This window comes from Drosophila serrata, unplaced genomic scaffold, assembly GCF_035046125.1.
Source record: "Drosophila serrata isolate PLE 108 unplaced genomic scaffold, ASM3504612v1 contig_217, whole genome shotgun sequence".
Lineage (NCBI taxonomy): Eukaryota > Metazoa > Arthropoda > Insecta > Diptera > Drosophilidae > Drosophila > Drosophila serrata.
This window is the reverse complement of record NW_028257115.1, coordinates 1,846,003-1,863,485: the sequence shown is the minus strand read 5'-3', so window position 1 is coordinate 1,863,485 and position 17,483 is coordinate 1,846,003. Positions and strand designations below refer to the sequence as shown.

General features: G+C 37.8%; 1 protein-coding gene and 1 long non-coding RNA gene across 3 annotated transcripts in view; one reads left to right on the top strand and one right to left on the bottom strand.

Annotated features, from left to right (window-relative positions):
- Nucleotides 1-16,535, bottom strand: part of zormin (spectrin and immunoglobulin domain-containing protein zormin) — a 35,597-nt gene extending 19,062 nt beyond the window's left edge. The window contains 5 exon segments of the mRNA XM_086829627.1: nt 646-990; nt 1,248-2,555; nt 2,616-2,738; nt 13,963-14,521; nt 16,392-16,535. Coding sequence (XP_086685753.1) covers nt 646-990; nt 1,248-2,555; nt 2,616-2,738; nt 13,963-14,286 — 2,100 coding nt within the window. The 5' untranslated portion in view covers nt 14,287-14,521; nt 16,392-16,535.
- Nucleotides 1-17,483, top strand: part of LOC147644210 (uncharacterized) — a 229,456-nt gene that overhangs the window by 111,359 nt on the left and 100,614 nt on the right. The window lies entirely within an intron of this gene.

Genomic DNA, 17,483 nt, shown 5'->3' with positions numbered 1-17,483 from the left:
GTTTTGAATACATGTTTATGGCTAACCAAATCATATTGTTTATAATTTATGAACACAGAGAATGGTGGACTGGCGAAAAGTTGAGGAGGACAGGGAGTTGAAAACAGGAATACTCTAGCCACCGATATGCCTGAGATTTATCTCTTTGACTGGGAGGATCCATTAAAAAAGACTCGGTTTTAATTAAAATATTATCTTGGAGATCTTGATAAGAAATTTGGATGAATTCGTTACTATGGCTTTCAGGGAAAATATAGGAATTTAAGATAATGTTGTTACTAAGATATTATTTGTTCAATATTTTTGCTTTAAATTATTTTTAAACATTACCCCAATGTAACTCCCTGAAGTATATGTAGCCCCAACTATTCGCGATTGTTTGTGCAACGTCAGCAAGCTGCTTCTGGGGAGCTGATGGACAGCGTGTGCAAAATGCGCCAGCTGTCAGCAGTTAGTTTGGCAAAAGAGCAAAGTTTTGCGGGCATAGATGAAGCATAAACAGAGTGCAGCATGCATAACGAACCAGCCCTGACATTAGAGAATTCCACAAAACTTAGATTAAACAACTTATCCATGTGAGAGTTGGAGTAGAAGGAGAAGGAGAAGCGGATGTGGATGTGGAGTGAAGTTTAGCCCTATACCCACTTTCAAGTTGATGAATCTCTGTCCGCGTGACTTGAGCTCGCTGAAGGTCGCAGCTATTCCCGTCCAGGTTGCTTGGAGGAACTGCAGCTTGTGCTCATCGGATGGTGTTTGTTGGAGTTGACGTTCCATATTATCTAGCTGGCTGGAGAGCTCGTTGGAAAGCTCAAAGAAGTCGATCAGCAGGGAGACATAATCCACACGCTTTAGCACCAAATCCTTAAGCTCGATCCAGTGTTTGTGCAGTGCCTCGGCCTTGGAGTCCACATCGTAGCGCTGCTGGGGACTCAGTGACTCCAAATGGACCTTGATGGACTCCAATAGCATGTTGATTAGTTCTCCCTTGATCTGGCAAAAGATAATTAAGGTTTTAGTTACAAGTCTACGAGTTTCTGGTTATATTTACGAGGTGGGAACTCAGTGCAAAAGTATGAAATTTAAAAATATGCCGGAAAGCCATTATTAATGAATGTATATATTCTAATAAGAAAGTGCCGATTGAAATTAATGAAAAAGGTTACTGCAGTAATTAAAGGAAAGCCTCTTCTGAAGTTGAAAATAATAAACCACTATTAATTCTAAGATGAACTTTAAAGCAAACAAACCTCTAGATCCTGCATAAGTTCATGGTGCTGCAGAAGAAATTGCTTGGCTTGATGGAGATTTCTTCCCATGTCAACGCTCTGCTGAAGATGCAACTGACCCGATGCCCTTAGCCAGGCCAAGAGCTCATTGTGTTGAGTCAAGAACTCGCTCAAGGCCCGCTGAACCTTTTGCTGATCCTCGCTGCTGTGGGCGCAGATACCCTCGATATAGGCTTTGCGGTTTTCCAGCTCATCGAGCACCCTCTTCACGCCATGTGTCTCTGGCTGCGTTCGTCCCACCTCATCCAGGATGCCATAACCGATACGGATTGGCTCCTCGGTGAAGTTTCGAACATCACGCTCAACTTTGGAGAACATGGCATAGCTCTCTGGGGAATTGGGTGGCAATTTCACACTGGCCAGCTCCAGTTCGAGCTTTTCGAGGACACTTAGCGTGTGCTCGGCCTTGGCAAAGAACTCCCGGGATTGGTGTAGCCAGTGTTCCCTTTGATCCACCAGATCCAAGTGCTCGGTGCACCCACTGAGGACAGCATAAGCTCGAGCACATGCTTCATCGGAGGTGAAATGGCCGGCGGATTGGACTTTCTCCTTGGCTCTGGTTATCTTTAAAGCTCGATCTCGGAGCAACAATGCCTGCTGCTTCCAATCCCTGTACTTGGCGAGCATCTCATTGGCCGTGTGTTCGCACTCTCCCAGGCTGTACATGGTGTTGAGTTCAATGCGAGCCTTTTGCAGAGCGGCCTCTAGATCCACCAGTTCCCGTCCCAGTAAAGCCAGGGCTAGGCACTGCTCCATTTGAGTCTTTCTCGTCTGCCAGGCGAGTTCTAGGTCGTTTCTTCGATCGTGTAGGGCCTCCAGCCACTGTTGAACCTGATGAACCGCTCTCGTGGCATCCCGCTTGATGTGCTCCGGTCTCGTATCGAGTGTCTCCAGCTTCTCCAGTTCCTCCAATTGGGCCAGCAGTTCGTTGCCATCCTTGAGAGCGGCCATCACGCCGGTGAGCATGTCTATTCTCAGTTGCTTGAATCTATTGAGGAACTCTTGGATACGGGGCACATCTATGGGTTGCAGGATCTCTTCGCAGGCCAATTCCAGTTGATCCATCTTTCGAAAGCACTGTGTCATCTTGTCGTGGAATTGTGTGCAAAGTATAAGAATGTGTTGACGATCCTGCAGGAGATTCAGAATATCCTGCCAGATGATGTTTAGGGTATCGGCCATGGCGTTGACGAGCTCCGAACTGATTCGCTTGCTGGCCAGCAATTTGTCTGCCTTTTGCACGAACTCATCCATGGGTCCAGGCAGGCTCTGAAAGGGATTTAAAGGGTATTTAATATAGGGTTTTATGGGAGATTTCAACTCACTCACCTGTAGGTTTCGTAGAGTCTCATCGTGCTCCCTTTGCATACGCAACGATTCATCGAGATTATCGCCCAGTGCTGTGATCTTTGGCTCCAGCTCTACGACCTTTATGTAGATCTTTTCGGGACTCTGAAAGGGTTAAGGGTATTTTATTAAAGATGATACATAGATAAGGGGTCGGAATTATGAATGAGTGTTGTGTCTTATGATGTTCAAGAGATTTCATAATTATTTTCAATATTAAACAAGGTATACTGTTTATTTAAGAACTCTTCTTCATTTTTCTCAAAGAAAGCCTCTCAATTATTTAGTTTTCATTTTGAAATAGCTTTCCTTTAATGTATTAATCTTGTTCTCTTTAAATTCCTGCATTCCAATACATTACTATTAAATATCCCAAAGCTACCTCCCATAGGATTCCTCGCACCAGTTGCTATTTGAAGCAGCTATTCTCCCACAAGGGTCTACAGCATTCCTGCTCCCCAAATTCCGAACCCAAAAACCATGACAGTGACGTTCCTGTGATCCCAGCAGCTGGCTCTCTGGCTGCATGGCCATTCATGAAACTCGTAGTTGACATCGGGCCAGGAAACGACGACGATGAGATCTCGTGCAGGGAAACTGTGGAAAACCTGCTCCGGCTGCGACAATGCTGCACAGCAGCTTCTTCTAATTTTGGTAGCACCGCCAGAAGCCAGAAGACAGACAAAAGCCAGAAGCCAGAAGCCACAATCTTGGCTGGTATCCCAAGTGCAGAAGTGGCACCACAACCTCAGCTCTGTTTGATTGCAATGAAGGTCAGCATTGGCTGTTTATGGTAATGGCATCCGTTAGTTTTTCCTGTTGGGATGAGCATGTGTCGATGGAGCTGAGAGGGGAAAAAGTGCCACATGCCACCACGAAACAACCATGGAGAGCAGTCAGAGCTCTGAAACTGCTTCTGGTTGGGATTTTTTTATTGGGTTTTAGGGAAAGCTGCGTGGGCGTTAATTTGTACAAGTTTTTTGGGAATGTACAGTGAAGCTTCAGACCAAACTTGTATCTAATTAATATCATAATTTAAATATTTTGTGTAGAAAGTGCAGTCAAGACAGCGAAAATTTTATCCAAAATATTATTCCCTTTAACTATGAAGTCTTATAATGGTTTTTCTTCAAGAAGTTTGCCTGTAGTTTTCCATTTTAATAGCCAAAAGGTTTTCAGTTTGTTTTATCTGTGACTGTCATTAATCAATTACTTTACAAATTAATAACCCTGCTATTAATTTAAATTGTTTGTGTGTGCCCCACTGGCTGTGCGATGTAAAGCGATAAAGAAAACCAGTCAAAGTCAGTGACTCAATGCGACGTGAATGGGTTTTCAATATACATTTTACATATGCACACTAATAATTTTCGAAAATCTGAATAAATTCTAAGTGTAACGGCAAGAGATGGAGGGGATGGATAATCACGTAGTCTAACTGAAATATGAACCATAAATGGTATGACATCACTATAAACAGGCCGACCATAACTAACTATACGTACGTCGTATAAAGCATAAAGTAAACCATTATGCATATGGCCGGGGCGCCGAGTACTCGACACAGGCCCCCCATAAACATGAAGAAATTTTAAAGAATTATAGGAATTATAAAGTATATAAACTGTAAAGATGTTGTTGAATCTGGACTAAAAAAGGAATTCCTTCAAAAACCATCTTTGTGATTTTAAATAATATCCAACAGATATTTTTTAAGACAGTATTGAAGAAATTTCTTACAGCAGTTAAAGAGTAGTTATATCAATCTTATTTCCACATAATATAAAGAAATTTAAATATTTCATCATATACTTTTCAACATTTTTTTTGCCAGTGTACTCTATACGTCACTCATTGCGAAATTGAATCGTATTTCAAGTGGCGCACAAACACGCACCGAGCCGTTAAGATCCGTAATATGCATTTGGACATTAAGAAGCGCGTCTTCTTTGGCCGGCACTTGGGGCAGTCAGTCGCCAGACCGCCAGTTTTCCCAATTGCCAGTGCCAGTTGCCAAGGCGGAAGTGCTCCACGATCGTGGCCGGGTGGGAGGATTCATTTCGCTATAACATTTCCCCTTCAATTTATACCCCACCCATCCAGGCGATGATATAATGCCAAAAGCACCGGCGGCGGTTCAAAAACAATAACAGCCAGAAAGGAATGCCAGGTTTTTTTGGGAATCGAACAATGGAATACCCTTGTCGATCAATTAGGTCATTGACAGGCTATGGTATTTATTTGGGATTTTTATCAAATTTTGACAGTTTGATCTCTAATCGTATTATACAGCAGAGTGTCAGGGTTAATTTGGTAATCTTTGAAAATAATAAAAGTATACTCATGTTTTTAATGATGTTAATTATGGGGTATTGTGATGTATCTTATACATAATGATAATAAAATATTGTTTTTATACCCTTGCAGTGTATTTTAATTTTAGTCGGAAGCTTATTTTGAGTGAAGGAGTCATTTCCGACCCTATGTTTCATATATATTATTGATCAGGATCAAAAATCGAGTCGATCTAGCCATCTAGGGGCAGAAATTTTTTTTCCAATTTTTTTCCAACATTTTTTTTCATCATTAAAATTGTGAAAAATTTTATTCAAAAATTTAATATTTTTTTTATTTTTTATTGAGTATGCAGATTTGTTAACCTAATAAAAACTAGCATGGGAAAGCTTTCCGAATTGAAATTAATGCTTTTTTGGCTTAGTTATGAATTTTTTTAACTTTGATTTCTCAAATAATTTGTCATTCCAAAATATCAATTCAAAAATGGGAATAAGTTAGGTTTAGTTATGATCAATTTCAGATTTGATCCTATAAATAATTTGCAAACTTGCAAGGGCTTTCTTTGGCTTTCCGGATCCAGTTATCATTGTTGCTTAAATTATATTTAAGACAACATCTAAAGATTTATCTCCAAAACAGAACTAGTACTTAGGCGGATCTATCGTTATAACAGCAATAACAATAAAGGCATCTTTCGTGATCTCATATCTTACTAATAAATATGCAATTTAAGCTTTGAAAACTGATTAAGAAAACTGGTTTAAAATTGTGCCATAAATTTGATTAATACAAAACTTTGAGGATAGCATAAAAATTATAGGAATGTCATGATATTTACTGATTTAATAGTTCCCAAAATTGATTTATAATATTTATTATTTATGTCACAGTATTTTCTCTACTAGGGTATAAGAAGAGAATCTACCAATGTTGGCAAAGAACATTTCAAAGAAAAAAAAAGAATGAGACATAAGACCTGAAAGGGGGACCAAACACAATCGTCCACTTTGAGGCGCTTAGCGTGAAACACGTTTTTGGCTTTTAAATTAATACTTTGTGGCAGCGGATAGAACACGATTTCGATATGAAATTACCTCGATGCTGTTGTGTTGTTGTTGTTTTTGCTGTTATCGTTTTGTGTGAAATCATTGCGCATTTTTATAGAGCGCCGTCCAGCTCCGCTCTTTCATTACGGCCATTGGCTACGTATAACGTATGTATATACATACGTAATCCCGAATGCCGATCTCTGATTTAATTGAGAATAGCAATTTGCGGAGGCGTTGACTTGTTTTACCTGATTTATATTTCTTTTGCAGAATCCTTTTCAAGGAAATTGTAATGGAAATAATAGAGAAAGATGTTCAACAAATTGCTTAACAACTTTATAACATACAGTTATAATGTCTAGGTAAGAAATTTCATTCTTATTCCATTTATTTTCCTGTTTTGTACGAATATGCTATTTTGTAGGGTAATATTTATGGGAACATGTGTGTATTTCCAAATATTCTTTATGTGATATTTACGATTTCGGTAAAAGATCAATTAAAATTAATGAGCATTTTTCCACCTAACAATTTGGCAACGTTTACATCTTTCCTTCAAGAACGCAATATTTCAAAACATTTCACTTATTTATTTGTTACAGAAATACTCATAATACACAATTTAAACTAATGAATTCTCTCGTTAGAATTTGGCAATGTTTCCTTATGATTTTATTTATTTCACACATTTTTGAACATTTTATATATATTTTTCCTTAAAGTTCATTAGCCAGCCTTGACCTAAAAAACCAAAAAAAATATGCAATACCACACATCCGCCCATTAATAAACAATTTTACCACATTTCCATATCACATGTTTTTTTGTTAGCCTTTTTGCGACAATTTTATTTTGTGGCTGTGCGACTGCTCTAATAAAGGTAAGCTAATTGAATACAAATTGAAAATGGCTCATTAAAGCTACATAAATCAAATGGGCACATTTGTATATATATATATACACATATGTGTGTGTTGCTCCTGATCAAACATAAGCCCGAATGTTATATTTGAGGGCCATAAAAAGTTTGTACAAATACAGACTAATAAAAAAACCGCATTAACATACGATTGTGTGTGTGCGCGACTTGATAGAGAGCAAACAGCATTAATGTATTGTACAAATAGGCATATGCAAATGTATTTACTCTACCTATACACTGGGAAAAATATTAAATCAATCTTGATAAACTAAAAATAAAAGGTTGAAAGTAATATAGTTACTTGAAAACTTGTTGATTTCATTGTAATATAAACAAAGCTTTATACAAGATTTGTATTATGAAATATTATATAGAATAATTCTATTTATTGCTGTTTAAAGTGTCCTGGAATGTGGAACTATTTGGGTATTGCAAGATTATTGTAAAATTTTGCATAAAATCTTTGTTAGATTTAAAGATATTTTAATAATTGTATCTAGAACTATTTGATTGCATAAACATATCTATATATTTATATATTTAATAACAACACATGTTATTATCAATATTTCAAATGAGTATTATATATTTTCTATTTCATTTGTTACACAATTCTTATTCAAAGTGTAAATCATATTGTTTCTGCGTTTGTTGTCATCACGCTCTGACGCTTTCGCTCTGTTCCTCCATTAAACTTAACTTGATTTTGTCATAAAACAAAAGAACAGCAAAAATGTATTGCCCGCGTGTGTATTCTGCCGCTATTTGTTGTTATTGTTAATTTAGCAGAGGTTTCGCCTCGATCATCATCATCATCAGTCGGAGTGATGTCAGACTTTTGGGGGGTTCTATAAATACCTCCGCGAAAACATAACATACATAGAACAATTTCAGCTGAGGTGGCTTTCAGTTTTTGTGGGTCGCACTTTCCCAGGCCAACGTAAATTATGAGTACACGTATTGGGCAATCTTCTCCCCATCGAATGCAATTTAAATTTCAATTTAATTCGCAGCCAACTAAAAGATAATTTCTATAATTGTTTCTACAAATTGTTGGCCACGATTCGCGGCAGCCTCCCATCTGCAACATCTGCAGCAACATCGCCAGCAGCAGCAGCAGCAGGAGTCTTTCCCGTTGATGCCGCCTTGCAAAGCGCGACTTTCATTGAACGTTTATCGGCGACTATCAGTTGCCATGTAAACATGCAATATATTTCGCGTCTCTAACTCGAAAACCGCCAAGCCGTCGCTTCCACTCCGGTAATTACAGCAGCTGGATCCTCCAGTGACCACAGTGGACCCCCGGAAAGCAAAAGATTACAGCTATTACTATAGGAACTGCATTGCAAAATTAGAGCTGTGTGGTTTTTAATTGAGTGGACACAAGAATTCAGCTTTAACATGGCGCTTGAAAGCGATAATAGGATAATGGATAGCTTAAATCAGATCACAGGAAGGAGTTCTGTGGCTTTTAATACAAAGTCATGAATTCAGAAAGTTAGTTTTTGCTGATTATCAAGTATACATATCCCCAAAGAGTAAGCTGCATTATTTAGCTAGTGATCACTGTACCCGGCCTCTTTTAGCCAGGCTTTTGGTTTTCTGGCAAATTTATGCCCAACTGGTCTTCGTTTTCCCTCCTCTCCCACAATTTTTCTCCATATTTCTTGCAATTTTTCGTAGACCGCTTTCCTCGCTTATCAATCAGTGCGTGCCAAACTGTTTTGTCAGTTGCGCTAAGTAGCAGCAGCTGCATTAAACCCACCGATAGGCAGCAGCAGCCTATCCCAAGCCGGCTTTGGATGAGCTGATCCCCAGTACCATTTTCCCATCTGAATCTCAAGCTAAAATGCAGAGATCCCATGAAAGAGACAGGCAATCTGCGTCTGCGTCTAGAATACATTATTTTTAGCACTAAGAAAATGCTGACGACACTCACCGCCAAGTCGCAGTGTGGATACTGTCAGTTAGGGCTGGAATTTTTCAATTACTGATAAGATTTACGGCCCATTCACCGTGACACGCCATCCAGACGACGGATGGTCAAAGAAGTGGCAAAGAAATCACTGCCTAAAATTATTTGCGTAAGTCAGCGGGACATCAATTTTATTCCTACTACACTTTTTATAGGTTTTCTTTATGTTTAGATTGAATAGAAAGTGGTGTAACCTAACACCAGAAAGAAGTAATTCAACTGATTGGGATGTAAAAAGTGTTATAGTTTATTCGGTATTTATACTGTATGAAGGGGAGTATCTCCTAATTATTTTTAATGAGATAATCCCGACTCAATTGAAATATTTATACATATAATTAATATAGCAATTCAAAGAATTATAAATATTATTTGCATGTATTTTATTTTACTCACTACAATTTACCCTAGTTAACTCGATTAATTTTTGCTTTTCAACATTTTAAAACTGCAAACCTAGAAACAGACAGCCACGCCTCTTGTTATTTTGTTTCGGTTCACCAAAACCATAAATCACTGTGACAAATTACTAACACGCAGGCCAGTCACTGTCACCAGTCACTGGTCACAGTCTCACCATCTCAACATCACCATCATCATAGGTTTTTGAGTGCGAGTCGCAGTTCCATCGCCAAAGCGATCCCGAGAGTCTCTTTGGCGAGCGGGCGGAATGCGCAAGCTTTTCATGCGTAAATTTATGTGCCTGCCAAGCGTCGTAAACATTTCTTTCGTTCAGACTTCAGGCTTTGGCGCTGCTTTCTATTGCCCGTCTCTTTCGGTCCACATCTAGCCCTCTCTTTCAGTGCCAAACTGTGCGCAGCTGCAGAGCGTTTCACCCACGCCAGGCCCAAGGCAATGGCATATAATTCAAACACACACACTCTTGGTTACACAGAACGAAATATATTGCTACTATTTAATGGTATTTTATGTTCAAATGTGGAATTATATTGATTTAAGATCAATTTTAATGTTTTATGACAGTTGAACATTAAAAGTTAAGCTTGAAAGCCTAGGTAAATAAAGTTAAATTAAGTAAAAACGCCTTATTACAGGATGTTGGTACATTTGTCTTTGTACCCCCAATAACTCAGTTTTCAACCAGAAAATAATGTTTCAAACCAAAAACTAATGTTGAAATGGTCTATTCTAAATTTAAAATCTCTTTTATATATAAAACTAAAGACGAAACTAAATGAAATTATAAACTTTATCAAAAGCTACGTGTACAGTGCCTATCCATTAAGTACATGCTCATATGTCTGGGCAATTTATGAGTGAAAAGCTGCGACTTTTACAAATGAAAACGCCATAAATTCAATTAGAGTTTTCAGCCTTTTCCCCTGGCGCCTTTACAGCGGCTCCTCTGCAAATCAGAGCAAATCGTGCCAAGAGCCTGATTCCAATTCAAGATTCGAGATTTGCGATCCAAGATCTGAGATCTGAGATCCGAAGCAGGTCGCTAGTTGCGCCCCAATTACTCCATTATAACATGGTCCAGCCCCTTCGCCATCGCCTTCGCCTAGGAAATCTCCAAATTAGTTTCGCGCATTAGACTCAATTAAACGAGATCTTCACATTCGCGGCACGCTTCATGGGAAATCTATTTATTTAGAGAGAGAGTCTGGCTTAACAAATATGTAAATCTTCTGGCTGTGCGTGTGCCTTTGAAGTTGCTTTGGTTTATTTTTTGGCCTTCCTTTGGCTGGCCTTTTAATTGCCTTGAAGTTAATTTTTCATTTCCAGAAGAACATAAAACGAAACGTTTTGTAACCGGGCCGAAACATTTTCCCTTTATCCCCTCCTTCCACATTCCCACATTTCAAACACTTGTAAATATTTTCGTGTTGCATCAACAAACATTGTAATCGAAATTTTTGCGTCAGAGTCAGAGTCAGAGCAAATTCTTCCATTAAGATTGATGCCCGCCCATGGCCGGGCCCAGATTGGATAATTATCTTTTGGGGCAGGGCAAATACTAAAGACTTGATACTTGAAGGGATATGTAAATCATGTCAGATGGGATGAGGCATTCCAAGTGAGATGATGATGATGATGAGTTGGGAAAGAGATATTACATAGAGTTCCAATTAAATGCTTCGATGACGGAAGCAAATATCCCAAAAAGCTCTTTGAACTACAATATTTTTCACTAGCAAATAAATGTCACTGCCAAAATGAAAACTTTGTACTTATTCTGTTCATAGTTTCCCTTAGCACTTAACATTCAAAATCTTAATATCTCAACTGTGTGTGTTTTTTGCCAGTTGAAGTTTGAGTTGTCGACGAGGAAAACTAACTGAAAATGGAATTGTTGCTTATTTCGGGAAAATAAGCGCAGAAGGAAGGAAACTTTGCTTTTGCCATATTTGCATAGTCTGCAAACTTATGGTTTCTTCTTTTAGGTTCCTATACAGTAACATAAATTTCAAAAGAACTTCCGTTAAATACCTCTCATCTCCCACCGCCACCCCACGTGGAATTTATAACAATAACAGAGCTGAGCTCATCGAACATTTTTTAGCTCATACACTGTTTCTTTTTCTGTGTTTTTCTTATACATCTGTTTGCTTTTATTGTGGAATATATATTGTGTATTTATTTTTACTCTTTTGTTGATCTTTTTATTTTTTTTTTTGGCCTCTGGCCCGTTGCTAATTTGTTTACCTGAGAGAGAGGCAGAGTGTACGCGCTCTTGTTTATTTTCAACAGCATTTTTTTTTGGGACCAGTTGAGACCAGAAAAAACAAAAAAAAAAAAAAACAGGTAAGCTAATTGTGGCTAAAATCAATTTTTGTAGCCAAACAGCTGGCAAAAATTCACAGAAATCGATAGGAAATGTTTCAAATTTTATCTTTATATTTGTATTGAATTTTTAGGTAATAGAATACTGAATATAATAGGTATAGATAACTTTAAAACTTTCTTAGTATAGAAGAAATATAAAAAAAGAATATACAAAATAAATTGCTGTCTAGAAAACCTCATTCTAAAATCTTTATTTGAATTATTTTCTATGACTAAATATATTAAATGTACTCTTCAATCTAGTAGATTTTAGTCAACAAATTGAAATCGAAATCAAAAACCAGAACATGGTTATAAATTTTTTTCGGGGTGGCTGGTTTTTCAATTCTCAGAAATATGTTTAAAACAAAACGTGTTGAAAAGCTTGCCACAAAGTGTTTTTGCATAATATGCAAACGCACGGGAAGCACACAAATCGGGGGGAGAAATGAATTGTAAATCAAATCAAATGTTTAACACATGGAAAGCACTCGTTGGGGGTAAATGAGGCAAAAATTATAATTCTGGCGGCGGCGGCGAATGAACAAAAAAAAATTGGCACACCGAAATTTGCTCAATGAACAGAAAATAAAAATAAAAACAAAAACAAAAAAAGCCTGAAGCTGCCCATAATTATTGAGCGTTCGTTGATGTTATTTTTGTTGCTTTTGTTTGAGGGCATGAAACTTGTAGCGCTTCATCTCCTCAAGTTCAAGTCGCAGCTTCAAGTTCGCGCTTGATTTATGGGGCAAGATCTCCACTAGACTGAGCCCCCAAATAAAGTTTCTCTCTTTTTTTTACGGGTTGAAAAGAAAAAAAAAACATTCTGGCCCCAGACAGGTAGCAGCTGCGCCTAATTGTCGAAAGTATCTCTTGGTCGGTCTGCTGGCTGGGCTGAAGATACATTTCTTTTTGTCACGTTTAGTCACTTCTCTTCTGTTCTGATGTCAGACGGATAGAGGCAACCTTGAACCTTTTTTTCTTCATTGTTTTTCTTGTGGCCCGGTCTGCTTTTCAAATATTTATAACCCGCTATCCACAAAACTTTTGCTTTCGTTGTTTCGTATTGCTAATTGGCGCGGAAATCGTTTGCCAGAAGCCGGTTTAAACAATCGAAAATTGTATAAACCAGTTTTGGGCATTAGAAGCCCATGAATTTTTCATTGCTAAAGTCACATTTAGGTTTGACTTATACCTCGAGGGTGGCCATACACATTCTGCCACATAATTTGATTGAGTAAACTGTTGGCGGAAATGACTTTGGCTTAATTATAGGAATTTTTCAATTAATGTGGGAGAATTCTATTCGAAGCTAGCTTGGAGGCTGGAAAATTGTTTGAAATAGAGAGAGTAATAGAATGTTTTGATGATAAGATAAATTATTGATAGTTTGTTTGATAAGAAATTGATGGTTTTTATGTTGTGAAACTTTAGTTGGTTTAGTTTGCGTTATTTCCTAAGTTTTAATGAAAGAATAGTGACAAGAAGACAAGTGATTAATGGAAATTATTTCATAAAATGTAATTGTTTCACGTATGTTTTCTACACCTTCCATAAAAGGTTACATCATTATTTGCTAAGACGAGAATTATGTTGTCATTCAAATGATTATCTCACTTGAGATTTAGAAAGGTCAAGGTGGTCTTGAGATGTTATCTAGCGATTTATAGCTTGAAAATACAAATTGACAGCATTTTTAAGTGGTTTAAAAGTAATATTAAGTTTGACTGAAAACTTTTAATAGTTTAAATATATTTTTCAAAGTAAATCAACTCCTAAAACTTTTCCCTAGTGCAATATTTATCCAAGATCTAGCTAGAGCTAGGTCAAAAATCCTTTGGGATCGCTTTTCGCATAAATTTCTTGGTATCCAAGGAGCTTTCTCCTCACACTTCTGGTTTATCTAGAAGTATGTATCTAAGATGCTGACTTTTTCATTGCAATTTCTGTATGTTTTCTTTCAGTTTGGAATATTATTTTCATTATTCCCTCAAGATATTCAAACTATAATCTAAAGAAAATCAAATGTGTTTCTGCCAATTCATGATTTATCCTAAAATCTCCTCCTTTCTAGCTTAGGTCTCAAATCATTTTCCCCACCAAGTCCTCCCAGATCGCTTTTCGCATAAATTTCCTTGTACTTCAAGAGCTTTCTCCGAACACTTCTTTCGTATCTAGATGAATGTATCTTCATGTTTGTTTCCCATTTCTTGTACGTTGTTTTTTTTTTATATGTTTTTGTTTTTAGTTGTTTTTTGTATGTGTTTTTGTTTTTGGTTTTTTTAGTTTACAACTCACTTGTAGGAGCGCTATCACCAGCTGTACGGGTCCGCAGCGGACGACAACGGTGCCAATGGTGGTGGCTCTGAGGGAACCTGTGGTGCTGCCAGAGGTGGCATGATGGTGGTGGTGGCTCGTGGACATGCCCGTGGACATGGCCTGGCTTGGAGTCGGCGACGATGATGACATTGTTGCTGAATAATTGAAGGCGTCTAGTTGGGACTGCTGTGACTGCTGCGATTGCTGTGACTGAAGCTGGCGGGGATGCGGATGGGGGTTCGAGGAGGAGGCAGCCGAGTACAGCGAAGACATCGATGAGTCTAGGGCTTGGCGGCGTTCCATGATGGTTCGTTTTATTTTTCTTCTTTCCTCTGGACTTGGACTTGTACTCGGACTTGGACTCTTTTGAGGACTGGTGAGGAGTGCTGAGTGGTTGGTTGGTTGTCGGCTTAGCGGCTATGTGTAGTTTTGTGTGTGTTTTTTCGCGGGGGCGTCTTTTATAATCTCTGTCGTTTTGTTTTCTCTCGTTGATGTTACCTCTATGCCGGATTATTTCGCGTGTTGTGCATTTTGAACTCTGCTCGGGGAATGAAGATGACTTTTAGACTTTACAAACGAGTCACTCGCGTTCGTTCGGCTTAATTTATTGGGTTAGTTATATAGCGAATAGCTAGAGGAGGATTTGCTTCGTTTCGATTTCGGATCGTTGCGAACGCTATCAACGCCGGCGATCGTCTGAGAACCTCTGCGAATCGGTTGATTTTCGAAACGGACAATTCTCGACTATGACTTCATACACGCGCTCTCTCTGTCTCTCCTAGTGCGCTAGTGCCTTGTTTATTATTGTTTCTATACTTATGTATATATACACGGTTAGAAAATATATGAAATTTCAGTTTTTTGAAAAGGGTTTTGTATTATTTTTGAGGTTTTTATGATTTTAATTGGGTTTCTAAAGTATCTAGATAAGCAAAATTAAAATCCTTTTATTTAAATCAATGAAAATGGTAACCTGCATTTATTTTATCCACTAAATATTGTTAGAATTATTATTAAACAAAAATTTTCAATGGCTTATAGATGTTCTTAATTGTTTATTATGCAAAATACAACAGTTTTTATATAGTTATGAATAAAATCCAAGAAAATTTGCTAATGTGCCCCAGAAATCTTTAAACTAAACTCTAAAACTTCACTCTAGTGCTTTCTATACCATCTATTTTATATTAAATTTCCATTTAAGAGACCTATTTTTCTTGCTGTGCACCTAACTAATATGCCGAGAGCATTGCTTTGTGTGTACTTTTTGTTTTTTGCATATTGAGCCTGAGAAAATTGCCTTTGATGCGTGTGCTAGTCTCGTTCCCCTCTGCTCTCCTCTCATGACAATGTTTCTCGATTCGCAGTTTATTTTTAAACAACAAACTATTGAGTAATTTTTCGCGGCGATTTCTGCCACGAAGCTAAACTGTTGTTCTAGCCCAGATACAGAGATGCACAAGAGATTTGCGGCTACAGATAAACCTTACGGATGTGCGTCAGCTTTTGTGTAACAACCAAAATGTATCCACGAGATATTCGGAACATGTGCCAATTGCATATTGGCAGGAGTCGTCAGTTGGTCGTCATCATGGTTTTTGGGGATCCACGAATTTACATATATGCTTATTTGGATATTTTTGAATATATTACGCATACGACGTGTATGCTGGTGTGCAACCAGCTGCTGCCTGTATTAGGTAATTTTATTATTTTTTTTTGGGTGTTTCTCACAAAATTTTAATAGTCGCCGCCGTTTGTTGCCTTCTCTGGCGGCGTAATGTAAACTATTTTAATTGTACTTTTCGCTGGCTAAAAATAAAACGGCGCACAAATTGGGAAGAAGAAGTCCCTCGGTCCCTATAAAAGTTTACAGTAACGAAAATTGAGGAAATGCTTTCTGGACTGGACCCCCATATGTTGTTGTCCAAAAAGAAAAACTATTTTGTTGATTGAGATTTCTGGGGCGTGGTAGTAAACCATGGAAACTATATAGAACCAAATTTGTTTAAGTAAAAGAAAACTTGCACATGACTCAAAAGTCTTTAGCAAGCTCTCAATGCATCAAGTCATTGAATATTTTTCAAAAAAATATATATCTCTGGCCGCATTTTGTGGCAAATATTCTATTTGTTAAACATTTTATTTTGTTTTCAGCTCGTTGAGGGTCGTCGTCGTCACAAAACTGTGCGAGGAGGGGCAACAACAATAAATTTTAGCACACTTTTGTTGATTTCAGACGCCAACATTTTTTTGTATATATTTTTGAATGCCAAAAATGTTCTCGGTAAATTATTGCTGATTAAAATATGTTTTCCTTTTTTTTATGTTTGGAAGTGGCGAATTTATTGCCGTCTTCCTCTGCCAGCCCCCTAACTTAATTTACATAGATGTGTTTTTATTCGCACATTATTCGAACGGAGGAGATGTGAGTGAATGAATGAGTGTGTGAAACGCGCGCGCGCCGCTTTTTTTCCACACAAAAAACAGCCGAACAACCGAACGCCGCGAACTTTGAATAAGACTGACCAAAGTTCCGAAGACTGAAGACTGCAGATCCCACAAAAGTGAGAAGAATCTACGGGCCAGCAGAAGATCGGCAGAGAAGAGAGCACATTCAGTTGAATATTAACCGATTCGCTCAGTTCAAATGATGTTTATATGAGTACTCATATACTCATTCACTCTCTGCGGATCTCTTGGCTCTCCCTGAGCTTAGTTTTGGAAAAAGCCGGCTTGATCTTTGTGGAGAAGAGAGAGAGGTCTAGAGCTGGTGGTTAGGGGGGAGAGTAGGGCGGGACGGGGTGGTACATAAATAAACAAGTGCTCTTGGCATTCGCGGCGTCGTTAATTCATGATTTCAATTTTTAATGCCCTGCGCCCGGCTTTTCAGCAATTACAATACCAACAAAAGGTATGAGGCGATATGAAGAGTGATATTTTAGAAAATAGGAATAGAATATCTAGTACCCTGTATGATTGAGTTGCTTCAGAATTGAACATGATTTTACAGCTTACATTAGTTAATTATTTAAAAGATTTAAACAGTAAAGTATATTGGGTCATAAAAGGCCTTATTAATATTCCCTTGCTCTCTTCTTTCATTTAGAAACTAAATATATTTATCCAATTTTATTTTATTATCGACTCGAATAATATATATGGTTTTTAGGGTCGGAAATGACTCCTTTACTGCTTTAGAAGCTTCTGACTAAAATTATAATACCCTGCAAAGGAAACGGAGGAATGTATGCAATTTGGTGAATCGATCGAATAAAAAATTAATCATAACTTGGTCGAAAATCGATTAATTTTGATTCGGAAAGCGGTGTCGTGTTAGTTTTTATTAGGGTAATAAATCTGCATACTCAATAAAAAATTTAAAAAAATTAAATTTTTATTCCCAAATTTCAACAATGTTAACCATGTAAAATTTTGAAAAAAATTGTACATTTCTTTTCTTGTTCCGAAGATGGCTAGATCGACTCGGTTTTCGATGC